This window comes from Hemicordylus capensis, chromosome 6, assembly GCF_027244095.1.
Source record: "Hemicordylus capensis ecotype Gifberg chromosome 6, rHemCap1.1.pri, whole genome shotgun sequence".
Lineage (NCBI taxonomy): Eukaryota > Metazoa > Chordata > Lepidosauria > Squamata > Cordylidae > Hemicordylus > Hemicordylus capensis.
The window spans coordinates 52,533,042-52,559,503 of NC_069662.1; the positions used below are offsets into that span (position 1 = coordinate 52,533,042).

At 44.7% G+C, this 26,462-nt stretch overlaps 1 protein-coding gene across 2 annotated transcripts; it reads right to left on the reverse strand.

Annotated features, from left to right (window-relative positions):
* Positions 1 to 26,010, reverse strand: NMT1 (N-myristoyltransferase 1). 2 transcript variants are annotated; one of them, XM_053260744.1, is made up of 12 exons: positions 25,833 to 26,010; positions 12,704 to 12,812; positions 12,131 to 12,275; positions 10,697 to 10,815; positions 9,576 to 9,667; positions 8,585 to 8,701; positions 7,501 to 7,671; positions 6,392 to 6,500; positions 4,443 to 4,613; positions 3,321 to 3,488; positions 2,890 to 3,027; positions 1 to 1,252 (listed from the first exon to the last, which is right to left on the reverse strand). In XM_053260744.1, the coding sequence occupies exons 1-12, from the start codon at positions 25,937 to 25,939 to the stop codon at positions 1,232 to 1,234; spliced, it is 1,467 nt and encodes a 488-aa protein (XP_053116719.1). In that variant the 5' UTR covers positions 25,940 to 26,010; the 3' UTR covers positions 1 to 1,231. The 2 variants fall into 2 exon arrangements, with proteins under 2 accessions (XP_053116719.1, XP_053116720.1); XM_053260745.1 differs by lacking the exon at positions 25,833 to 26,010 and adding an exon at positions 23,719 to 24,439.
* Between the last annotated feature and the right edge of the window lie 452 nt (positions 26,011 to 26,462).

A 26,462-nucleotide genomic window follows, 5' to 3' on the forward strand; every position in this document is an offset into this window, starting at 1 on the left:
TCCCAACAATATGACAAGTTTAATTTTCCATAAGAGAGAACCATTAGTGAAGGTCAATTATAGATAGCCGTTTTCATTCTAGCTTGCCTGGAGTCTTCTCTTATGAGTTCATGCAGATGGTCAATGACCCCATTCCCAGCAAAGTTTCTCATCACATTCTCCTCCTCCTCAGCAGCCTCGCATCAAAAGGAAGGCGACCCAAAGTTCTTTTCAAGGCTAGACAATGCAAGCTAACCAGAAGGCAGCAACTGCAGCTCAAGGAAGCTGGGAAGAATGGTTGTTGCATTAGTCTACTTAGAAACCCCTGCAAATGGAGATCAGGTGGAGCTGTAATTCAAAATATTGATACCACAAGAATCACACAAGTAGATAGTTCTCCCATCTCTTGGGAGTAAACTTGAAAGAACTGCTTCTATAGAGGGATGAGTGGCCAATATGAATTCTAAGAGCCGAAAGGCACAGGCTGTGAGCATTTGGTGATTAAGTGTTGCAGCTATAGACTGACTAGCCCACAGACTGGATGGCTGAATACATCACTCCACTGTTAAACAAGGGCTTGGTATTGTAGCCCTGCAATCACTAAAATAGCCCTTGGAAAGACATGACTTGCCAGCCCCAGCCAACCAGATCTCAGAAAATACACTGTGAACTCAGGTGTGATTTCGGGGCACAAAGAAGCACCGATATGGCTGGGTAAAGGACTATGCCACACCACACTTACCACCAACTGTCCCATCCCCTCTGCAAAAGATCAAGCTCTTTGGGGCATTTGTAATCCCCCTTCCCCAAACAGTACTTCCAAGACAAAAAGCTAAGTTGTGCCATGGTTCCAGTCCCAGTATGTGGTTCAGGTGAACAGCAAACATTGTTAAAATATAGGTTTTTTTATTGTTCTTCACCCGTTAACTCCAATATATGCCAATTGTGAGCTAGTTTTCAGCAGTTACATTCCCTTGATCATGTTTGTACTTGGATGCGATTAATCAGAAGTGGGGGCAGGAAGGAGAGTAAGAGGCCCAAGTGCTGACACTGACACACTGGCGCACTTAGTGGCACACGATACAATCATCAGAAGTGTCAGTGGAAGGTTCACATGGCCAGTTGAGGAGGTGCCGGCCCCTCCTCTGGAGAAGGATCTCACTTCCATGGAAATCTGAACCACGAGGACCGGCAGTTTCACTCTGGCTCAACTCTTCAGTGGTGCTTCCTGAACTTCTCCAAAGAATATTGGTTACTGCAACACCAGGCCCACCTGTGGAGAGCACCAGGAGAAAAGAAAAGGTAATTTTAATTATTTAGAAGGGTTTCCTCCCACCTGAATTAGTTAAGAGGGTTAGAAAAGGTTAAGAACCCAACGTATGTGTGGACACACACATGCGATAGTGGCCCAATTAATGAATCCTCATTCCATATGCTAAATCATTGTAAACCGCTTAGAGAGCTCCGGCTATAGAGCGGTATATAAATGTAAGTGCTATTGCTATATGAGAGGTAGTGTGCTCCAGCGGTTACAATGGTGAGTGTGGAGATGGGATTATTAACCTCAGATCCCTGGTAATCAAGAGGTGCGTGCATGCGCACACACAGTTCAACTCCATCAATAAAATCAGATTATTATAAGTTATCTTGCAAGGTGCTGGTTAGGAGGATATAGGAGAAGTGCTGGAAAGACATCTGCATAACCAGTGGCAACTTATACCTATCAAGGGCAAGGAATCTATGAGCTGATCATTTGTGCAAACTGATTTTAAAAATATATATGTAAAGGTGAATTGCAATTTATCTGAAAGAATTACAGAGCTGGGGGGATTTTGAAGTAATCAGAATCGGCCCCTTCCCCTGTCAAATGGAAGACTTTTGCAAATTCAACAACCCTTGCATGCCACTAGAACATCTGAGGAGTTAATTCTGTATATTCTGGACCTCGGCTTCCCAAGGGTTATTTTGTCATGGGCTAGGAAATGAGAGTTAACACACTTAAGACACCACAAGCAGTTAGCCTTTGTAGAAAGACACTAGGGAACCACAAAGGGATTTTGGGGCCTGTGACTATATGGCCAGCATGGTACAGATTATCAGGACCAGACAAAGGAGACCCCAGTTCAAACTCCACTTATGATATTCACAGCATGGCCTTGGACATGGTAGTATTTCTCAGCTTAATATAACTTTGGATAAGAATGGTAAAGTGTTTTAGAAGACAAGAAGTATTGCAAAGAGATTGGTGACAATAGTAAACAAGCTGTTCTAGTAAGAATGAATCTGCCTGCTTTCGTTTCACTGTCTCTACAAGTGGACTAAATTTGATTCAAATCGAGGTCCACAAGTTAGATCTCTTGCGTCTCAAATGTTTGTGTATCCCATCTTAGATCGAGGTGGATGACATCATTACAAACTACACCACTGAGGTATCCCCGTGTGTCACTCACTACAACTGTGCCAAATTTGGTTCAAATCAGTTAGACAGACCACAAGTTAGTGCACTTGCGCCTCAAATGTTCACATGTCTGACATCTTGAACTGGGGTGGATGACATCAAAAACTACACCATTAGAGTGTCCCTACAACTGTACCCAACTTGGTTCATACTGGTCGAGGCATTGCAAAGTTAATGGGACACACACAGAATGCCATCACAAACTGCACCACTGGGGCATCCCTATGTGTCCCTACAGCTGTAGCAAATTTGGTTCAAATCTGTTAAGCAGTTTACAGGTTAGTCCACTTGCACCTCAAAAGTTCAAGCGAAGTACATTGCAGCTGCCAGGTACTCCACTAAAAACCATTTTCAATGGTTCAACCTCCATCATAATTTGGAAGACTTGTAGACACTGTCTTGGGTCACTTGGCAATCCACACCTAGGATTATCTATGGCAGCAACCACCTACCTTCTCAGGCCCCATGCTGGGGCATTTCCAATTGTAGAGATAATACTGCAAGTTTCCATCTCCAATTCCAAATTTCAGCTTTTCTAGGAAGGTCTTGTTCTCCATGAGATCCAGTGCATTGAAAACATCAAAGCCTTTCTACAGAGTGAAACAAAGACAAGAGGCTGGCTTGTATACTCCATAGTTTAAGCATCCCAAAGAAACATACCAAAGGTTTTAGGTTTGCCTATGGAAACCACAAGAGCCAGAAACCTGCTCTACAAAACCAGCTCCAGGAAAACAACAACTGAGAGATTAGTCACTCTTTTATAGCTCAGACCACATTTACTTGGTCTGATCTCTGAGCTGAGGTAGCGATAGGCCACTTTCTGCATGTTTTTCCAAATGCTTCACTAGCTGCACACTCTAGAGGTCATAAGAGAGCAGCTCACCAACTTAGCCAGTATGAGAGCATCGTTCATGAGGTCAAGGAATGGTGTCTTGGTGTGGACATTGTAGAAGGAGTAGGCTGCTTTCAAGCTTTTGTGGGTGGGATGATTCATGATGGTCGAGGGCAGGGTGTAGAAACTCAGGAAGTCTGTTATCTCCCCATCAGTGTTCTAGAGAAAGAAAAAAACAGACGTCCAGGAATATTTTATTCTGCAGTTGTGGGGAAAGCAGTTGTTACATTCACATTGTTTTAAGCACATTCATGCCTGCCCTCTGATCCTTCAGAGGGAGGAAGTCTCAGTGCTCCTTCTTGCTTTGCCCTTGTGATGAAGCAAGTGAGATGGGAATAAGGTGGTAAGAGTTCTATGAGCACTTCAAAATATAGGCAAGGGAGGTCATTTTTTTAATGCTCCCCTGCATTCCATACCAAGGAATATGCAGGGCTAGAACCAGTGGTGTGCTTTTTGCTTCAGCAGGGAGGGTTTGGGTTTTTAAACATGGTGACATATTTTTAAAACTGTACCCCTCGCCTACAGTCTGAAGTAGCCAAGTCCATTCGACCACCCCAGAACTTCACCACCTCATTCATCAAACCAAATATGGGATCCCCACTAAAATTCAATTAAATCTGGACTGTAAGTAGAGCAACTCACAATAGCAGCAGCATTTATGTAGCACTTTAGAGCATTCACAGACTTTATCTCAAGACTGTTTTTTATCCAGAAACGTAAGATCATGGCTGTTAATATTGTTTTTTAAAATTCCAATTCTGTGCTAAATTAACAAACCTGACACCAAAGGAAACTGAACAAGCTACATAACTAAGCATATATACATATTCAATGCCATTTAATCCACTTGTGTTATTTAGTGGGAGGGGAAAGAGAGATATGAAGCCTAACCTACTTCACAGGGTTGTTGTGAAAGAGAAACTGAAGTATGTAGTACACCGCTCTGAGCTCCTTGGAGGAAGAGCAGGATATAAATGCAAAAACAACAACAACAACACCTGTCTGACTGTGTAAACAAGAAATAATAATAAATAATATGCAGAGCACTGAAGCCCTTCATCTCTGGCCTCCACTTCAAAGCTTCAACAAGATAGAGGCAGGGAAGTGCCTTACCTCAACCACAAATGTGTCAATGATATTGGGCTGGGGCAGAAACCAGTGCTCTACTTCTTCCGGATTCATCACAGGGGTCAAGTGGAACTGCTTCAGATATTCCGCCAGGAGTTTGTGTACAGCAGGGATGTCTTTGTGCTCCATTGGCCGCAGCCCTGGGGTCTTTGGAGTCTGAGGTGGGGGGGAGGGAGAGAAAAAAGCTCTGAAAGTTCTCACAAGTTGGGCAGCTACTGGTCAGGGATGCTTGCAACGGCAGTGAAGAGGTTCAACCAGAACAGTGACTTTTGCTCTATATTGCAGGGGACCCTCATGTTCCTCAGAAGCTTATCGGGGTTCCTCAAGAAGTCCAATCATAGTGGAGAAGCTCACCAACAGTCTTTAAGGCACCCTCTGTTTGTTCACCATGGCAAATATACTGCTGCCCTCTGGCAAGCATGGCAAACCCCACCTTCCTCCCAACCTTGGAGCAGGAGAGGGGTGGCGGCGGCAGTGTGGTGATTATTCCCACAGAGGAGTGACAATCCTCCCAAGCTCCAAGGTTGAGAAGGTGGGCTTCTCAAGGTGAAGGCACTCGGAGCAGCACAGGGCCAGATCAAAAAGCCCATGCCCACACATTTCAGCTCTGAACTTGGAGCTGGGGAAGAGAAGCAGAGGATTGTCTCCGAGTTCACATGGAAGGACAGCATGAGGTCCTTCCCCCTAACTGGAGAAGGCAAAGGTCTGGGAGACTCACTCTGCTGAGAACGGTGGACCTCTGCCAGTCTTTCACTGAAATGAGCAGCTGCAGGAGAATGGGGCGTGTATCCTAGGCCACTCTGTCAGATCATGTGGGGTAACAGTGAGGCACCAGAGGTCTAGACAACAGCCCACAAGAACTGACCCCTACAGGGAGACTGAGCAGTACAAGTCAAAAGGAGTCCTCAGTCAAAAACAAGTCCTGAGCAGCACTGCAGGAGGCTCAGTAAGTTATGAATTCCAATGCCCTGTCAAGGACAGGGGGAAAAAACCCCAAATCAACATTACACACATCCAAGAATGTGCCCCAGAATCCTCCGCAATTCATTGGGGTACCATGACAGTTGTGCAGGGATCCCTCAACTGATGCATCAATATGGAAAGGCTTCCTTGAAGGTAGAAAGCTTGGAAACCACTAAGTAAGATCTACAAATAGCACTGGGGAAGGGTATTGTAGTAATGGTATCAGTGCAGTCCAGTCTTCAATTGCGTGTGGTTGCTATTTGGTTCCCTTTCTGCATTTAGGGATTTGGGGGCATCCTCCTCCTAACGGATAACTGAAAAAGATAAATTGCATTGCACCTCTGACTCCACCTGCTCGGACAACAGTGCAATGCCACCACAGCACTGTACAGCTTCTGCACCATGAATCTATGCCCCACTGCCCCAGAAGAAGGGAACCAAATAGGAATGCTTTCTGCATGCACATTCTTGTAACTGAACATTGTGCAGTTACTAGCAGAAGCACTTATACAGTGGAGAGAAACTGCTTGGGACAGCTGAAGCTGAAACACACACTACAACTGTCCAGTATTCCCTTGAACAGGGATTCCCAGATGTTGTTGACTACAACTCCCATAATCCCCAAGCAAGAGCCATTGCAACTGGGGATTCTGGGAGATGTAGTCAACAACATCTGGGAATCCCTGTTAGAGGGAACACTGCAGCTGTCCAGCTATGTAACAGACACTGAAGGCAAGTGGCTTGATAAAAAGAACAACTTTGGTGAGGGTATGCATGAGACTCAGGACATACAGGGAGTTCTCTGGGAACTGAATGCCTTCTTTACCAACACTCGGTCTTTTCCAGCTGCACTACAACTTAGCCTACACTAGTTCACGGCCCGTCAGCAGGGACAGCTCAGGCTCCAACAATCCAGCACAAGATGCCCATTAGTGCCCACCATTTCGGTCGCTGTCCTGCCCATCACCAACCTCTGGTAGCCGATAGAGCTTCATGGTGCGCTGCATAGTCATGTTCCTGCTCAGATGGGAAAACTTTACTTCAATTAACTTGCGTGGATTCAGAGACCGATGCCAGTATCTGCCAAAAAGAGGAGCCCAGAAGGTCATTCATACCATCCTTCATCCATAGATGGCCTTAGCAATTTGAATCCTCTTAGCAAGGTCTAACCAAGGTCTCCCAAATTTTTGATACCCAGGACACCATCCCACCCCGGGACTAAAACAGGAGATATATTTTATTCTTGCATTCAAAAAACACACACACACACACAAAACATTTTCTCAACCAGCTCCCAAAACAATGGGCAGACATCCCCCTTGTAACAGCGGGATAACTCAGTCAATACTTCCTCCCACATTTCCCTGTGTCTAGCCAATCACAGCTTGGAGATGGGATCCCGTTTTTCTCAGCAATGGTGATACTTCTGGTAATTTCCCCCACACCTGTCAACTGCAGCATGACTTAGTGAATCCTTGCTTCCTCAGGAGGATGCCTGTCCTTTTTGGCAGAAAGATGAGGGAATCATGAGTGTTGGGTGCATCCAACATGGTGGCTTCATTTTTCAAGGGATACTTCAGCCTCTCCCATGGTGCACTGGTCTGCCACAATACAGAGTCTAGGAAAAGGCTAACCTTTGGCAGACTCACTTGCTTCACTTGTGCTTCAACCTCAAGCTCTTGTTCTGAAAAGCAGCGAAGGCAGGTTTGCAGAGAGCCTGGCCAAGTAACATACGTTTCTACTTCTGCTCTCAGAACCTACACCTGAAGGAGTTTCACAGGAATCCCGCTTGCTTCTAGTGTTTTAGGGGCTGCTGAGTCAAAGCAGTCTCACTTATTCATTTCAGGTTCGGTGGTTTCTCTTACATCTGCCACTAGGACTTTCCTATGGTGGCATCATCACAAGTGGCACAAGTTACAGGGCAGAGTTTCAGCAGTGAAGGTACAGCTGGCAGGTGAGTTTTGCTGAGAGACAGAATGCCACTGGCACATCAACGTTAGTGAGACAATCCAGGAACCAACAGAAAGAAGCCTTCGGAAAAGACAAAAGAAAACTCAGCTAGGATGCTGCTGATGCTTACCTGCAGGTCCCAACAGGTTTTGGCAGCACTACGCCAGCAGTATACACGGCCTGGAAGATTCCTTCCAAGTGGACCCGTCGAGTGATCTCCCGGATCAGAACAGGCGCCACCCGCTTAGAACGCAGTTTCTTGTGCACACAGAGAAAGTTTATCTCCACCATCTTCTTTTCCCTTAAAAGGAATGGGGTGGGGGGAGTAGATGGTGAACAGCAGCTTGTCGGTCAGATTCTCGGGAAGCAAACTGAAGAAGAGTGGGAAAGACCTACAACTGTCCAGGATTTATTACATTGAATTTCTTCAACAAGAAAGCCAAACAGTATTCCTCAGAGTCAATATTCCCCATCTCTCTACCTACACCTTCCCCCACCCCTGTATACAGGCCTACAGAGTCAACAAGGAAGACTCCAACCACTGCATAATTTCAAAAGAGAGATATGCTGAGGTTCAAGCCTGCCTTAATGTCTTGTCTATTTATTCCATATGGCAAGAAGACATCCTCTGCTTATTTGAAAGGCTACAGAATCGAGGTGTCACACCCTCGAGCTCCAACAGCGAGGAGGAAGGGGAAGCTGTCAACTTTCCAGCCAATTCAGGAGTGTCTGAGGGGCAGAGCCCGGCTGTCAGCATTCATGAAACGGCTGTGGTAGATCCAACTAATGATTTAGAGCAGGCACGGCAACCTGAGTCAGCAGAAGGCGAGGGGGACCAATGCGAAGAAGGGCTATGTAATGAAACACCAATGACTCCACAACAGCGTAGGATCACAAGACATAAAATGCAATTAGAGGCTGTTAGGAGGAGCAAACGCCTATTGCTGAGGACTGACAAGCCGTGAATTCCTACCAGCTGGGAGCTCTCGGCTTGCTCTATAAGTCACAGCTCCAGCCTCCTACTCATTGCTGAGAATCAACGTTTGTCAACATTCCTTGCCGACAGCGTTCAGCCAAGCCATATCCGATTTCAGCAGCTCTGCTTGCTTCGTGAACTTCCCTAGCAGCTGGCCAGACCTTGACACAAGGCTGGACAGTGAAAAATGGTTTTGGATTGGAATCCTGGCTCAAATGGAAAGCATGACGTGACTTACGCTTCATATATGTGGACAGTGGCTGGAATAGCACTGATGAAGCCAACCAACTTCTTGCTCGAGATGACCCTCACACCGCAGTGCCACTGGGGCAGCCAGCCTGGGGGACGCAAAGCCCTGGAGCAGGGACATGGTCTCATTAACATAGTTCAATTGGAGAGCCCACACCACACTGTTCAACCACAGACCACCTCACCAGCTAACACCATCAAGTGTTAGCACAGGGAAAGTCCACTTCCTAAGAGCTGCTGTGGATTGGGCAGATAGACTAAATGCATCTTCCGTTTCACAGTATAAAGGCAGCTCCTTACAAAAATAAGATTAAAAAGCAAAAACATAAAACACGAGAGAAAGTTTCTTGCACTTCTAGTCCTTATGGTTATAAGTTTATTTGGTCATTGACCAGCAAATCTAGTCCTTATGGTTGGGGCAGTGGGAAGCAGATGAAAGTGAGCAAGTAACTTTTCCAGTGATCAGCAATGACATTTTGCATGCCAGCATAAGCGATGCAAAATATGCTTAATAAGATACCCAGATTGCAGAATTCAGTTTTACGCAGTGAAGGGAAAATGCCTCCTAGGGTACAAAGTTTCTTTTTCAATAGCCATTTTGATTCAATGGCTGGTTTAAACTTAAGCTCAAACTTCTGAGGACCAACCTACTCCACACATCTACAGCAAGTATACTGTGTGTAAACTGTGCACGACTTCAGAACAGCCGGCAATGGGTGGTGTCCTTTGAAACATGTAGCAGGAGTTTCCTCACTGAAGATATGGAAGCCCAGGAGTCAAGCATGTCAGGATGGGCAAGATCCTGGTCAAGGTGAACCAAGTCCAGGACACTTGATCGGAATTTGTCACATCTTGATTTTGGAAAGGAAACAGTCCTAGTTCTGATGTTTTTATTTCTAAATTGAACACCTGCATAGGAAAGGAACAAGAGATGCTGATGAAGACCACTTCAGAGGGATTTCGGAAAACCCTTAACTCACCACAGGAGGAACTCTGGAGAATAATCAAACCGGAACATGTTGTCATCATCTTCCACATAGTTCTCATTCAGGAGGGTGTACAGCTCTTTGAGCTGAAGAAACCAAGAGAGAAAATCACAATCTGCTTAAGGAAGCAAAGCTCTCTCTTGAAAGAACAGTGTTATGAGGAATTATTAGAGAGCCACTGTGTGAAAAAACAAACAAAGAAGAACACTAAAACAGGAGTTGGACATGGATCTGGAAAGACCAGAGCTCAAGCCCCAATGACTATTTAGAAAGTCATTATTCTCTCAATCCCCAACCTGTAAATAAATTTTTAAAAAGAATCCTAAGAGGCAACACGATTACCACAGGATTGCGCTAAGGACTGGCACAAGAGAGATTGTAAAGCAATTTGCAAGTTACAAGTGCTCTGCAATGATGGGCAGCAATTAAGAGTTTAATGAAACAAGGGAAACCTTTTTTTTTTTTTAATGAGAACATAAAACAGTAAATCACAAGCCAATCATGAGTGGCCAGCTTTTAAAAGTGGAAAAGTTAACCAAAACGGAATCTTAAGGTGCCGAGATAATCCATGTCTGGATCAGTACAGCAGGTCTAGATCCTACTGTGAAATGATGGCACAGAAAACTATGACGTACACACAACAGGTGTGGACAAGTAACAACTCACCAGTAGTTCACAGACAGAAGAGAGAACCAGTTGACTCAAGCAAGTGAGCCAAGCTACACATATATAATTAAGCAAAATACCAAAATCACCTTCATGCAGCAAGCTATTGGCACAATTTGCAAGATAAACTAGTTTTCAGGAAGCCAGGAGGAGTCACAGACAGACAGAGAATAAAAGCATGATAAAAATGAAGGAAGTGTCAACAAAGCCCATCAGTGTAGGAGCTTGTATGTGGAGCAGAGAGGGAGAAGAAGAGGAAAATAGGAGGACAAAATGGGACCATCCACAAAGTTCTGGAGGGTCTTACAACACAAAGGACCAAGAGTCTGAAGCTGATGTAGAAAGCAACAAGGAGATACAATTGTAGCAACGGAGGGAAAACACACGAGGAGGAGATGGCTTCAAGGGGAATCTTCTGGGACGGTTAGTTCTGCCTCATCCCTACTCACCACACCTCGATCCCCCAAGTCCAAGGCATCCCACATAAAGCCCTGAGGCAAGGTGTAGGGCTCCTGTCGAATATTGTCCTTGTCCGGTTCAACGGGACCATGAGTATTCACTACTTCTCCTGAGATAGAGAAAAGAAAGCAGTGAGAGTAGACTGCCTCTGTGTCCGATGAAGGGTTATTCAGGGGGATAATCTCGCCCTGTTTGGTTGGTCCTTTTATGTTTCTAGAGCTTGAACATGGCATACATGAACCACACAAGTCCTTCCGGAAAGCCCACGTCCCTAACCCCTAATCTTACAGTTCCTAAATGCTTCTGGTGAAGACTGTTAGTTGGGTCCTGATGACAGTGCTGCTGTGTGAGATCATATCCCCTTCTTGTTTTCCATTTTGCCAGCAGTCCAGTCTCAGCCCTAGTACATCACTTCCACCCATATGGCCCAACCTACCCCCCCTCTCTCACACACTCTACACACACTCTACACACACTCTACACACACTCTACACAGTTTCTTGGAAGTCAGGGGAGACACAAACCTCAGGGGTCTGCTAAATCCTGATTCTTGTGCTCTTATTAGGATTTCTTCATTCTACCAGAGCAGGGGTATCAAAGTTATCTGGCCACAAGGGCTATTTAAGTCTAAACCGGTTATCTGCTGGGCTGCACTATAGTGTGTGTGTGTTCGCTCATATTCTTTCTATAATTATTTCCTTTTTCTGGTTCTTTCCCTGCCCCTTAGGCCCGAGCCAGCAGAGACCATCCCTCTCCTCTCCTCCCTTGCCAGCATCCCAGGGTGAGCTGTGCCTGCCTGTCCACCCTCCACTGCTCTTACTATAAGCAATGCGCATCCAGATGTTTTACCTGCTCAGAGTCCATCATCTCCACTTGCTCAGTTACCCATTCCTCCATTGCTCACTGCCACTTTTCTCCCCAGCACCACACTTTCCCGCTTTGTCTGCCTCACTGAAGCAACCCAAAGCAGTGCCCAGAAAAGGAGCCACAGACGTGTGAAAATCAGGAGACAAGTGGCAGCAAGCAACAGATAGACTCCGAGGGGACAGAACAGCCAGATGCATGCTGCTACTGCAAGAGCAATGGTGGCGAGTGGGCAGGAAGAGTGTGCCGGGGGTGGGGGTGGTGAGGAAGGAGAGAGAAGGGGTGGTGTCTACAGATTCCAGTCCAGGAGTGAGGCTGGTGAGGCAGGGGGGTGTCAGCAGGATGGCACTTCACAGCTCACCTCAAGCAAGCAAATGCCTTGAGTCACCACTGGCGGTGGGCCACAAGTATCAGGCATGCAGACCACATGTTTTTGACACCCCGGAACTAGAGGTATGAAACTGTTCGAAAACATGGAGGTGCTTCCAGCCTCTCTCAGCCCAGCCCCCCACCCCAAGAGGAAGGAGAGTGGGAAGAGAGACCCTTTCACATGTACGTACCTAATTTGGGCACTGGCTGCGTGTCCCAGAACTGATAGCTCCGCTTGGTGGCTTCTTCCATCGTTTTGGCAGGTCCTTGCCCTACAGAGAAGAGTTCAATGGCCTTTTGAATCTCCTGCATTCTTTCTGCTGGCAATGAATTCATCTGCAGACACACCAAAAGGAGAGCAAGTCAACAGATTGATAAACTCTAATTTGAGGCCTTCCTTGCTTTAAAGGGAAAGTTTAAATGTTCAGTGGAAATTATTTAAGGCCTACATGACAGGAGAGTGTCCTCTCCAAAAGTGTTTTAACCTACTCCCACAGTTTCATGACTACCCTTTCTGAAAACAGAACACTAAAATTAGAGACCCAATGCGAGTCAAACAATCTTATGAACAGCAATTCCTTTTACAGTCCTCGGGGTGGTGCGGGAGGACTCTAGATGGAACCCATTCCTAAAGGACTAAGTCGTTTTTGACTAGATCCCCATGTTTCCTAATTCAACTTCAAGGATATCCAAAAGGGAACATAGTTGGGAGAGTCAGGAGATCAGAGTACTGACCTGCTAGAAAATAATTTCCTCCTTTTTACCTTTACTGACTGATCCTGGGTCAAATCGAGTTGATCCCCTTTTTCCTTCTTCCATTTCTGTTTCTTTTTCTTCTTTTTACCCCCGCTGTCATCCGCTGGGCTTAAGCCACTGAGAAATAAAGGAAAATGATTGGTGGGCTTTAAGGATCCACAGCTAAGAGCAGGGCTTGGAGGGTGGCACTCAAGAGCTTCTTATGCAGAAGATGTTTCTTGCCTATATTTGGGGAAAGTCATTTGCTCTTCCAAGCTCAGATCCTCAACAAGAGGGTTGGAAGATTCCAGGGGAATCATTCCTTATGCCATGTGGGGCTGGAAGTCCAAAGTTTACCATAAAAAAACCCAAAAACTGCACGAATGAAATTAATGCTCATGTTTTACACAATCTGTAGAGTTTCTTTCGGCAGGTGGCAGTGTAGCATTTCAAGTTCCAGTTTTTGAGGAAATGGGAAAGGAGCCGATTTCAATTTGCAATGGGACTTGTTCATTTGTCACACTGCAAAGGCAGCAAGTTTGCAGCAACACAGCCTGCCCACCCAAGCCCTCCCTTCCAAGCAATGAAATTAGTTGCTTGAGTCAGAAGTCATGACAATATTACAATACCTACAACACAGCTATGTACTACTGACATAAGGAAACACAGATGTGCAGGTGGTGTTATTGCCTACTTTGGTGTAATTCTGGCTTCTGCTAAGGCAGCAGTGCTTACTGCTAGGGTAGTGTTGGTAACCTACTTGTTTTTGTATAAGTAGGAAAGCAATCCTGTAGCATAAGAAACCACAGCTCTTACACATACTCTCTCTTTAGCCATTATGTTTTGCTATAGCAGACCTAAAATCTGAGAGTTAAAATAAATTACTTGCTCCCCAAACGCACTCCCTTGCCTGCAATTTGTGCACTGAAGATTAAGAATATCCATATGCAACTTATCAATAAAAGAAATGCTCAATCAGTTTACATAGAAAAAGGAATAAGACAGTTTCCTATCATAAAAAGGTTACACACACACACACACACACACACACACACACACACACACACAGTGGACACCAGCAACAGCCACAAAAAGACTCTATGCATCTGTATCAGTAATGACAAAAAAAAAAGAGAGTTGTATCTTTTTTGCATACCATTTCCTATACTTGCATTGAGGAACCTCAAATAAGCCTCCCAGAACTCCAGGGACATAGTTTGAAAACCATTCTTTGGGATTTTCTAGCTTCCTACCCCAGAGACGTCTTACATACTGATTTGTCTGCCAAGGAAACTATATGCATATATAGGATTTGGGGGTAGCTTCCAAGGTGTGCTCTCAGCACAGGTATAAGCAAAGCCTGATAGTCTCATTGTTATCTAAGGATATGCATGGAACTGGCAGGGGCCGGTTCAAAGGCGGGCGGGGGGGGCATAGCTTACCCCTTCCTCTGCTTTTCCTCCACCAGCACTCCACTTGTAAAGTTCCCACCAGGGCAGCAGCGTATCTCCCTGCTGCCCCATGCCTTCTTTGGCCGTAAGTGCCTAGTGCACACACGCCCAGGGCGCTCACTCATGCACACGTCGGGCGTGTGCATGATTCGTGCACGCGCCCAGCACTTCTGGTCACAGAGGGTACGAGGCAGCCGGAAGGTACACTGCCACCCTAACAGGAACTTTACAAACTGAGCGGTGGCAGGGAAAAAGCAGAGGGAGGGGTAAGTGCACCCTCTCCCACCCATCAAGCTATGCCCCCCACCTTCGAACTGGCGGAACTGCTGGCCGATCGAACCGGTTCGGAGGCCCATAAAGGGCCTCCGAACTGGTTCCGTGCACATCCCAATTGTTATCCTGCATAAACTGAGTAAACATCCCAGAATGAACCAGATATTTCCCATTAGTGGTGGGCAAGCTGTTTGTCAATGGCTGGCAAAATCAGGCAGCAAAAGCTGGCTGCAGGTACAAGAGAAGATGTTTCTCCACAATCTTGAGTACTACTTGGAACCCTTTAGGAGTTTTCTACTTTCTACTATCATACAGTCTTGCCTGCCAAGGAACCTCTGTAGATCTGCTGCAGATCCCTTTGTGTTTCTGGGAACAGAGAAATATTCTAGGGTGTACTTGGTTCATGTACAACACTGGGAGGCAGGTCTCTTGCACTTCACTAATGACTGATTAAGTTACATCAGTCGATGTCAACTCTTAAGTCTCCCCAACTCCTCTTGCCGACCTCCTTGCAAAAATATGTAAGTTCCTCCTACAATTAGGCTCTGTACCAGAGGCCTGAAAAGTAGCCAATCCCTTTCAAAAAGGGATCCAGAGGGAATTCGGGAAATTACAGGCCGGTTAGCTTAATGTCTGTTCCAGGCAGATTGATCAAAAACATTCTTACGGATAAAACTGGTAAGCATATAAAAGAACAGGCCATGCTGAAGGAGAAACAGCACAGCTTCTGCAAAGGTAAATCTTGCCTCACCAACCTTTTAGAGTTCTTTGAGAGCGTCAACAGACGTGTGGATAAAGGTGATCCAGTTGACAAAGTACACTTGGACTTCCAAAAAAGCTTGACAAAGTTCCTCATCAAAGACTCTTGAGAAAATTTAGCAGTCATGGGATTTTGTATGGTGTCCCTCAGGGCTCCATATTGTCTCTGATGTTGTTTAACATCTACATGAAACTGCTGGGAGAGATCATCAGGAGATTTGGTGCAGGGTGCTATCAGTATGCTGGTGACACCCAAATCTACTTCTCCATGTCAACATCATCGGGAGAGGGCATAACCTCCCTAAATGCCTGCCTGAAGGAGGCAATGGGCTGGATGAGGGATAACAGAAAGACTGAATCCAGATAAGATGGAGGTACTCATTGTGTGGAGTCAAAACTCAGGAGATGAGTTTGATTGGCCTGTTCTGGATGGGGTTACACTTCCCCTGAAGGAACAGGTATGAAGTCGAGGGGTGCTTCTGGATCCGAGCCTCTCCCTTGTGTCCCATGTTGAGGCAGTGGCCAGAAGTGCCTTCTAACAGCTTCGGCTGATATGCCAGCTGCATCCGTTTCTTGAGATAAACGACCTCAGAACAGTGGTACATCTGCTGGTAACCTCCAGACTAGATTACTGCAATGCACTCTATGTGGGGCTGCCCTTGTGGGTAGTCCGGAAACTACAGCTGGTTCAGAATGCGGCAGCCAGGTTGGTCTCTGGGTCATCTCGGAGAAACCATATTATTCCCGTATTGAGAGATCTACACTGGCTGCTGATAGGTTTCTGAGCAAGATACAAGGCACTGGTTATAACCTATAAAGCCTTAAACAGCTTGGGCTCTGGGTATTTAAGAGAACGTCTTCTTCATTATGAACCCCACCACCCATTGAGATCATCAGGAGAGGTCCATCTGCAGTTGCCACTGGCTTGTCTGGTGGCTACTTGGGGACAGGCCTTCTCCACTGCTGCCCCAAAGCTTTGGAACGTGCTCCCTGCCAAAATAAAAGCTTCCCCATCTCTGACAACTTTTTAAAAAGTCTTTAAAGATGCATCTATTCACCCAGGCTTTTTAATTAAATATTATTTTAACAGTTTTAGCATCGTTTTAAAATGTTGTTTTAGGATTTGAATTGCTGTAATGTTTTAATTTTTACTATATCATTTATTTTGTTTTAACTACTGTTTTAAGTTTTTGTTGTCATTTGTTTTAACTTTTTGTTTGTTTGCTCATTGTAAACCACCCACAGATATGAGTTTCGGGTGGTATAAAATATGTTTGTTAAATTAAATAAAATAAATAAAGGGGACAGGTTCGTGTGTGCGTTGGTAACTGGTTAAAGGACAGGAAACAGAGGGTGGGAATAAATTGACAGTTTTCACAATGGAAGAAAGTAAGAAGTGGGGTCTCCCAGGGACCTGTCTTGGGACTAGCAGACCTTGAGCTTGTTTGGGGGTTTTAGCAGGGGAGCACAGCTATCGTATACCCTTGACCGAAGAACGGTACACTCCTATCTGGGATGGCTGTCCTCTTCCACCAAGCATGCAGCTTTGGGAGGGACGCACATGGAGCGGTGAAGGAGGGAGGGTTAGGGTTAGAGGACACCCGCCTAGCCAGCAAGATCAGCCAAATCGACCCTGGTGATCAATGAGGTGACAGATGTCACAACCACATCACCATCATATCCTGGGACTAGTGCTTTTTAATTTATTCATAAATTATCTAGGAGTTGGGGTATGCAATGAGGTGGCCAAATTTTCAAACGACACCAAACGATTTAGTGTAGTGAAATCCAAAACAGATTCCAAGAAGCTCCAAAAGGACCTCTCCAAATTGGGGGAGTGGGCAACAAAATGGCAGATGTGGTTCAATGTTAGCAAGCGTAAAGTACATTGAGGCATAAAAAGCCAACTTCACATATATGCTGATGGGGTCTGAGCTGTTGACTGATCAGGAAAGAGATCTTGGGGGTCATGGTGAACAGCTCATTGAAAGTGTCGACTCAATGTGTGGAGGTTGTGGAAAAGGCCAATTCCATGTTTGGAATCATTATGAAGGGGACTGAAAATAGAGCTGCTAATATGATAATGCTCTTATACAAATTATGGTGTTGTCACATTTGGAGTACTGTGTATAGTTCTTGTCAGCATACCTCAAAGAGAACTGGAGAAGGTGCAGAAGAGAGCAATCAAGATGATCAGGGGCCTAGAACACCTTCTTTATGAGGTAAGGCTACAATAGCTGGGGCTCTTTAGTTTAGAAAAAAGACAACTGAGGGGCAACATGATAGAAGTCTATAAAATTATGCATGGTGGGGGGGGGGTGGCAGAAAGAGCGAGAGAGATTTCACTCTCACACACATAACACTAGAACCAGGGGTCATCCCATGAAACTTATTACAATAAATTTAGGACCGACAAAAGGAAGTACTTTTTCACACAATGCATAATTAACCTATGGAATTCTTTGCCTCAAGATGTGGTGACAGGCACCCACCTGGATGGCTTCAAGAAGGGCTTAGATAAATTCATGGAAGACAGGTCTATCAATGATTATTAGTCTGAGGGCTATGGGCCAGCTCCAACCTAAGAGGCAAGATGCTTCTTAATACCAGTTGCAGGGGAGCAACACCAGAAGAGAGGGCATGCCCTCAGCTCTTGCCTGTAAGAAGCATCTGATGGGCCATTGTGTGAAACAAGATGCTGGACTAAATAAACCTTGGGCCTGATCCAGAAGGGCTGTTTTTATGTTCCTATCATCTCATGAAGACCTATATAAACATCCCAAGAAATCTCAGCGTTTCCTCGAAAATGATCTGAAGACCATTCTTCAAGACCTACTGCCTCTCAACAAATAATGCTGAAAGTGAAACATCCCAGACAGATGCCTGACAGGTTTTCCCTGTAAGGATTCCACAACCTTTCTGGAGAGCTCATTTCATGGCCGATCTCCTCTTTAAGTTAAGAAGTTCTTCCTAACGGCAAGTCTAGATCTACCTGCCTGTAGGGTAAACCAGGGTTTCTTAACCTTGGGTCCCCAGATGTTGCTGGACTACAACTCCCATCATCCTCAGCCACAAAGGCCATGTCTGGGGATGATGGGAGTTGTAGTCCAACAACATCTGGGGGCCCAAGGTTAAGAAACCCTGGTGTAAACTCCATTGCTTCTCAGCAGAGGCCTCTCTGCTCCAACACCTCATGCTATCTGTTGCTGTGCTGCTTCAAATTTAGATGTCTCTAAATCCTACTTGGCAAACCCACAGCTAATCAGATACAATACTTATGGCAGATAATCCTTTCATGAACCAGAGCATGCCTGGACAAGCAGCCAAAGTGGGAGGATCTCTGGATGCTATGGCTCATGCATTGTGGTGAAATCACAGAGGGAAAAACCTTGCTGTAACACAAAGCTATTGAAACTGTGGTGCAGGCAAGCCATGTTCTATACAGTTTCAAACACAAAAACCACAATGACTAAGAACTGACATACATACAATTGCCATTCATGCCCTACAGCCCCTGCATTATGTATACTCACATGCTAACTATATTGCACCGTCAGAAATTCTAAAGCCACTAGTTTCTGGTGCAGGACAGACAAGGCACACCCAGAAGGCAGTCCAATTGCTAGATTTCTTTTCTGGCCAAAGAAAGCATCCCATAGCAGACAATTCCACTTTTAAGAGAGAATCTGCACTGAAACGGGAACACACATATCCAAAAGATTATTTCACTAAATGACAACATTTCTAGGAACGATTTCCTGAAATGATTTAAAATGAAACAATCTTTTAATGGTTGCTTCCCATAAGATGCATATTGCTCAATTCAGACATCACGATAAGCTGCGTTAAGGAAGCTTAAACACAGTGGTGTAGTGCTGGAGCGATGGTTGGGGAACAGTTCTGGTACTTTTCCTTCCAAGACCAAAGGAGATGGGGCTCTGAAAATAAGCCCCTGGAAGAGGGGCACAGTGTCATCAGAGCAGCAGCAGTGATCCCGGCAGCAGTATCCAAAGATTGTTGGGGAGGAAGTGGAGCAAGAGGGAAGGAGACACCCGTGCACACAGTACAAGGAGGGATGGAGAGAGGAGTTGAGGTGGGCGTGGCTACGGGGCCTGTCATGGAGAGCACCTGGACCTTTGAATTTGCAAGTACAGGAGACCCTTATCTGTGGTTTCGCAGATCGCAGTTTCACGTATCTGTGGATGAGTCTTAGAGACCAGTTTCTTTATCCACAAGAGGAAATCTAGGCAATTTCTACCTACCCACGGTTCCTGAGTGGCCAGAATGGACTGATCTCATTGCCAACTGCCATTTTGAAGCACAAAGCCATTTTGTGACTCTTTTCTGTTATTTTTTTAAAACAAAAAATAAGAGGATTTGAGGGGCCTTCCTGGAGACCTGGAGAACAAGGTACTATGCTTTTCTACCCTTACTTCTGATCCCTTCCTGCTTTTTTTCACATTTTTAAAAAAGAGTAAGGAACCTTACCCCTGGATTCCCACAGGGGTAAGGTTTCTTTATTTGTGGTTTCCATATTCATGCTAATTGGCAGGAACGGAACCCCCGTGAATAAAGAGGGCTTCCTGTACATCACTGCAAGCAGGGGACAAGGTGTCCCATGTGAACAAATGTGTGTAGAGTAAAGCAAGCAAAAATAAAACAGAGGATGGTAAAGGGAAACAAGTTGTTCAGGTAAGAATTAATCTGCCTACTTGTATTACATCATACTCTTAACTGATAATTACCATCCTCACAAGTTAGCCCACTTCAGCCTTAAATGTTCACACATCCGCCATCTTGAATTGTGTCCCGACAATTGTACCCAATTTAGTTCATATTGGTCTAGGCATTGTGAAATTGATAGAAATGGACACACACACACACACACACACACACACACAATGCCAGGTGATATCATCACAAACTGTGTAGCTGAGGTGTCCCTATGTGTCACTTACGACAACTGTACCAAATTTGGTTGAAATTCGTTAGGCAGTCCACAAGTTAGCCCACTTGCGCCTCAAACATTCACATGTCCACAATCTTGAATTGGGGTAGGTGACATCATCACAAACTATGCTGTTGAGGTGTCCCTACAATTGTACCCAATTTGGTTCATATTGGTCTGGGCATTGTGAAGTTGATCAAAATGGACACACACACACACAATGCCGAGTGATCTCATAAGCTTACTTTCCTTAAGGAAAGTAGGCTTAAAAAAATACAACTACCCAGGATCACTCAACATGACCCACAAAAGTATGCATTTCCAGTCTCGAAAGTACAGAGATGGATCTTATATGAATGATTACTTTAATATCATGACTACAACAGGCAATTTGAGCACTGGTGGGGGAAAAGAAAAGAAAATGTGGTCAAGAGCCTGAGTTACAAACAGTCCCTGGTTTGAATCTCACCTCTGCTACAAACTTGCTTGGTGGGGGTAGGCAAGTCACTAAAGACAAAGAAGATCAATCAATTAATAGAGGATTTGGGGTGATGGAGTGGATCTGAGCAAAGATCACATTTGGGAATATTTTAATGAAGTTCCTGTACCTGTGGGTAAGACAAGCATGCATGTGAAATGCAAACGGTGCAAAAAAGAAATGCAAGGCCTGGTTGCCTGAATGAAATAGCATTATGAGAATTGTGTACTTATTACAGTGTGTACCTACTGTCAAAGAAAGAAACCTACATCTATCTCTGAATATATATTAAGGTTATATTAGATGAGTATGTACTTTTACTACAAAATGATGATTAAATAGAATCTTCCTGACTAGTGATTGGAATCATTAAAATCTAGTCCTTCTGCAAAGCAATTTAAATCAATCTGATTTAAATCAAATCAACCCTGGTGAAAAAAATATATTTCATATTCCTAAAGTATGATTCTAGGAATCATTTTTCAGATAGGTAACTGAGGTATAAGATACTGGAGATTTCTCTAGCCATGTTCTACAATATTTCTGAATAATTAAAAAATGACCTAATGAACTGACCTAAATACTTGACAAATTTTCTTTGGATCTAAGAGCCAGCCCAACAAATCAGAAACTGGATAATGGACACTCGACAAAATTACTGGACTTAGTGACAGACACTGCGGAGAAGAAGGGTAAATGGGCTTCTCTTAATCCCCTTTACAAATGACATACTTGGAACAGAACCAGGGTTGCATAGTTCAAATAAGATTGTATTCAATTCAATAACTCTGCCTCTGAATATCTTAGATTAGGTGCCACTGTTAAATTTCTAGGTGCCATGGCTCCCTGGAACCTGGGATATGTCAAGCCCTGCTTTAGACACTACCCCCCACTGCTTCATGACCACCTAACGTAAGATCTCTAGGAGTGTAGTATAGGACTCTCCAAAGCTCTGATCAGCAACTGTTTCCACCACAGAGCACTGTATTTGGCTAAAATCTTAAAGCCACCTACCCTCCACGCAAGTCCTACTGCCATGATTGCTACTCCCACTAAATCCCTTTTCCACTTGTGGGCTGGCAACCAGAAAGTGGGGATATGATTTGACACGGGGGCTGTCATCTACTGACTCCCACCCCAGCAGAAAATACCATATTATAGAAATTATACAGAGCCAAAAGGATATAACATTATTGATAATAATGAGGAGGCAGAGTCAGTTTTGTTCAGCCACCTAAAGACGGCTGATGGTCCAATTTATAAAGCAATGAGACTTAAGTACAGAGAAGAGAGAAAACCCCAAACACAACTCAAATGTGCAGGTAAGATGCCACCAGGGAAAATGAGCCAAGCAACACAACCAACACCCACAAGGCATTCATTCTTCCCTCCATCAGCTTGCTTTGCTGTAGGCTTTAAAAAAAAACCCACAGGAAAGAAAAATCATAGGCAAATGCAACAGAAACAGAATGAAAAACCCATACAAGCAATGTTCGTATCTGTCAATGTTGGTCAGAAAGAACACAGCGTTGCTTTAGATTAAAAAGAGAGTCGACCCAAATTAAAGGGAGGAAGGGCTTTCCCTCCAACTGTACAAATGAATATATGTATGTATATGTCAGCTTTATATGATATGTGTGTGTGTGTGTGTGTGTGTGTGTGTATATATATATATATATATATATATATATATATATATATACACACACACATATACACAGCCTTATATGTATGTATATATAAGTCAGCCTTAAATGATAACGTTTTAATGTAAACCGCCCTGAGCCTTTTGGAAGAGCGGTATAAAAGTTTTAATAATAAAATAAATAAACAAACAACTATCCCCATATTGTGCACAGACATTCTATGGTTGATTTCCCTTGGTTTAACTCTTTTTGACAGTAAAACTGACAGTAAAACCTGAACGACACTTTACTGTTCAACTGCAGTGTAATCCGACGAGGGGCCAACATTTTGGAAATATTGTCAACCTTGTACGGAAACTACATGTTCAGACATGCAGTAATGATGGTATGTAGTAATGAGTACATAACTGGTACCTCTCTTTGCAAAAATAAAAATAAAAATTCACATTAATTATTGATTCCCCCTCATATAAACAGTACACTGGGTGAGATGACCCAATGGATTACCACAACAACTGATGCATATATCTTGACAAATTAGGGTCTAACGCAAACTCACAAACAGCTGATTACCTATGGCAAATTAGAATATCCTCTGGTGACCAAACGGAGTGTGCTTCCCCAGCCTGCCCGGTTGCATTTTTTGCTGGCAATGTGTCAAACATTGGTATTGGTATATGAGGAGGCTATTCACTTTCGTAGACTTGTTTTTATTTACAAGGCCGGTCGAATAGTTCACTATATCTGCAATTCTTCCTATCCCCATCCCAATTTTAGTTTCAATTTGGTGCATTATTGTGTTATATTTTGTGTGCCTTTTGATATGGAAATGGTGCAATTGAATGAATTAACAAGGAGAGTGCCATCTCTAGGAGCCTGAGGCTGGATAGTTGTAATGCCCCTGTCTTTCAATATAAGCCCATAACAAAAGATACAGTGTATGATCTATTGTGCCATTTTTGTAACGCCTCATCTCAAGAGGTACTGATGGTGGGGTGGGGTGTCGGGGACCGAGAGACAGTTTAGATCTGCCTGTTCTGAATTGGGTTATACTCCCCCTGAAAGATCAGGTACATAGCTTGTGAGTGCTCCTGAATCCTAAACTCTCTCTGGTTTCTCAGGCTGAGGCAATGGCCAGGAGCTCTTTTTACCAGCTTTGGCTAATACATCAGCTACATCCAGCGGTGCATATGCTGGTAACCTCCTGGCTTGACTATGGTAGTGTACTCTATGTGGAGCTACCTTTGTATGTAGTCCAGCTGAAGCATAAGGTCAGAATCTATTATTTGGCAAACAATATAGCATCACCAGAATCTCAGCTGCCATTTAGAAGTTTCTGATAAGAGTGTAAACACCAGAAGAAGAGAACTTCTGGTGGTCAAGGAGTAGAGTTTCTGCACCCTGCAGTGTAAGCTGTCCCTTCTTCTTCTTCTTTAAAATACATACCTCAAATCAACTTGTAAGATTAGATTAACCTTCCCACTCCTACCTGCTTGACTTTCCTGTTTTCTGGACCATCATCCATCAGCTTCCAGAAGTCCTTTTGCCTGTCCACTCCATCTGCAGTTGGGACAGCACCCTTCCTGTCCCAACTCTGTGTCAGATTTTTACTTTCCCTCATAAATGCTGCCTTTTGTTCTCATTCTGTTGCATGAGCCTTTAGAACACTTGTGAATATTCCCTGACATAATCCTGCAACACTGCTTTATGTTCCACTTATTAGCAAAGAATATCACTATACACTCGGGATGGGGGTGATAGCAGAGGCTCCTAAGCAACAGACATTTTCTATACTATCTCTCTCTTGCCAGTACAGCACTTCAGCAGAATAACCACAAATTTCTCATACCACCCAACTAGCACAGAAGCCACATGTGAGTGACTCCTGATTCAAAGAAAATAAGTACATGCTGCTGTGAGAAAGAACTGTTTAGGGGCAGAGTGAGGGAGTGGCTGAAATTTCTGTCTGTGTCATGCAATTGTTAAAGCCACAAATGTGGGAGCATGGCCAGCAGCCTCCTTACACACGTTGAAGAAACCAATATCATTTGGGGAGATGTGTGGCATTCTGAAGGGACCTACAGCATAAAACTTGAAAGACTTGTTCTGCATATGGAAGTACCTTTGAGTACTTTAGACTACAGCAGGAGCTCTGTTTAGACGGGGTGGCCTGTTTTATGGCTGCCATCTTCCTACTCACCCCCACCAACCAAGGCTCCCTAATAGATGCATGACAAGAAGAAATTCAACAGATGCAGTCATCCCATCACTGCATCTCTAAGCCAGGGGGGGAAATGCAACTGAGGAATTTCTGTCAGATAATAAAGTGCTTAAAAAACCATTAATGGTAACATTTACTTGCTAATGCATATTATTTATAGTTCTAAAACCAGGAGCATGAAATAATCTGGCTGGAAAGTTCAAGCGAATGTCTGACCTTGCTTCAGTTCCCTATCTAAGCCATCCTGCCCTATTTCTCAGTCCTTCTCCTTCATCTAGTCTTGCCTCAGGCTTCTGTTTCTCAATCAGATTTCTGTTTCTACACCATTACTTCAGCCACTTTGCTTTGCATCTCCCTAGCTTCCCTACCTGCTAGGACTTCTTCCCAGGCCTTAGCCTATTCCCACAAAATGACGGGACCATCATCCATGACTGGACCGTCATGCTGTCCCAGGGGATCATGAAGCCTTTCATAGGAATATAGGAAGCTTCCATATCCTGAGTCAGACCATTGGTCTATCTAGCTCAGTATTGTCTACACAGACTACACAGACTCAGTATTGTCTACACAGACTACACAGAGGCTTCTCCAAGGTTGCAGGCAGGAATCTCTCTCAGCCCTATCTTGGAGATGATGCCAGGAAGGGAACTTGGAACCTTCTGATGCTCTTCCCAGAGCAGCAACATCCTCTGAAGTGAATATCTTATAGTGCTCACACACTGCTTTGCTAAAAGGACAAGTCATGCTGGCTACCACAAGACCAGTTCTCTTCAATCCCAAAACAAACAAACAAACAAACAAAAATTCTGATAGCTGCACTGAGGAGCTCTATGCGATATCACACCAGCTTCATTTGGAAACAGAGGCCACAAGAGCCAAGCTTTCATGAGTCTATTTAAAAACAAACGAACTTTAAAATGACTTTTCTATAACCCGGCCCAAAGGAAGGTTTCACACGAAAAAAGGCACGTAAACCAATTAGCGGAGGAGACAGGATTCCTTTGACAATCTGCAGAATGCTCATCCCTCACAGCTGAGATACTGACAGCTAGCCTAAGTCCTCCAATACCCGGGCACGGGACCCCACCCTCGGCCAGGTCTCCCAATCCACGACAGGAGCCAGGCAGGCCTAACAACTGCGGATGCGCTTCCCCCAGTCACGCTGCTGTCGGCAACAGGGGAGTCTCCAGCCGTTTGGCAAGGCGAACCACCACTCCAAGCCCGACACTAATCCGCTTCGACCAATCAAGGGAAGCGAAGAGGACGTGGGCGGGGCCACGTGTACTTTCCTCCCTCTCTCTTCCCCCTTCGCTGAATGGGGCGAGAGCGGCTCCCTTCAGCGGGGAGGGGACCTACCCCGACTAGGCTCAGCTCCGGCTTACCCGCGGTTGTGGTTATGCTCGTCCTCATTCTCACAGTCGCTGCAGTGCTCGTGGTCATTTTCTTCCCTTGACGGCTGCTTCACTGCTGTCTCACTGTCGTCCGCCATCTTGGCAAAGGGAAGCTTCGCCGGCTGCCGCGCCTGCGCAGTGCCCAAAGCCAGGCCACGATTGGCGGCCCAGCCGCGGTGAGCTCTGGGGCTCGTAGTTATCCTTATAATTAAGGAAGCCCTTGATAAAGTGGGTAGGGAACTATTACACCCATGAGCCTCTGGGGAGAGTGAGAGGCTGAGTGTGCGTTGGTTTCCAGTAGCATGCTGGGAGCTGAAGTTTCGAGGCTGATAACAAATTCCATGTAGGTGGGTTGATTCAGAAGTGATAATAGGGCAATAGCTTTGACAGGATCAACCAAAACTTCACAAAGTAGTGAGAAAACCCGAAAACCTGCGCACTACTTTATGATGTTTAATGAATCCTAAAAGTACTGGATTTTTGGATTTAGTCTGATAGCAAATCTTTCAGATAAAGAAAAGGCTAGAGTGTATTGTTTAGTGACCTTACAATTGCTCTAGGCCAGGGATTCTCAAACTTGGGTCCTCAGGTGTTATTGGACTTCAACTCCCATAATCCCCA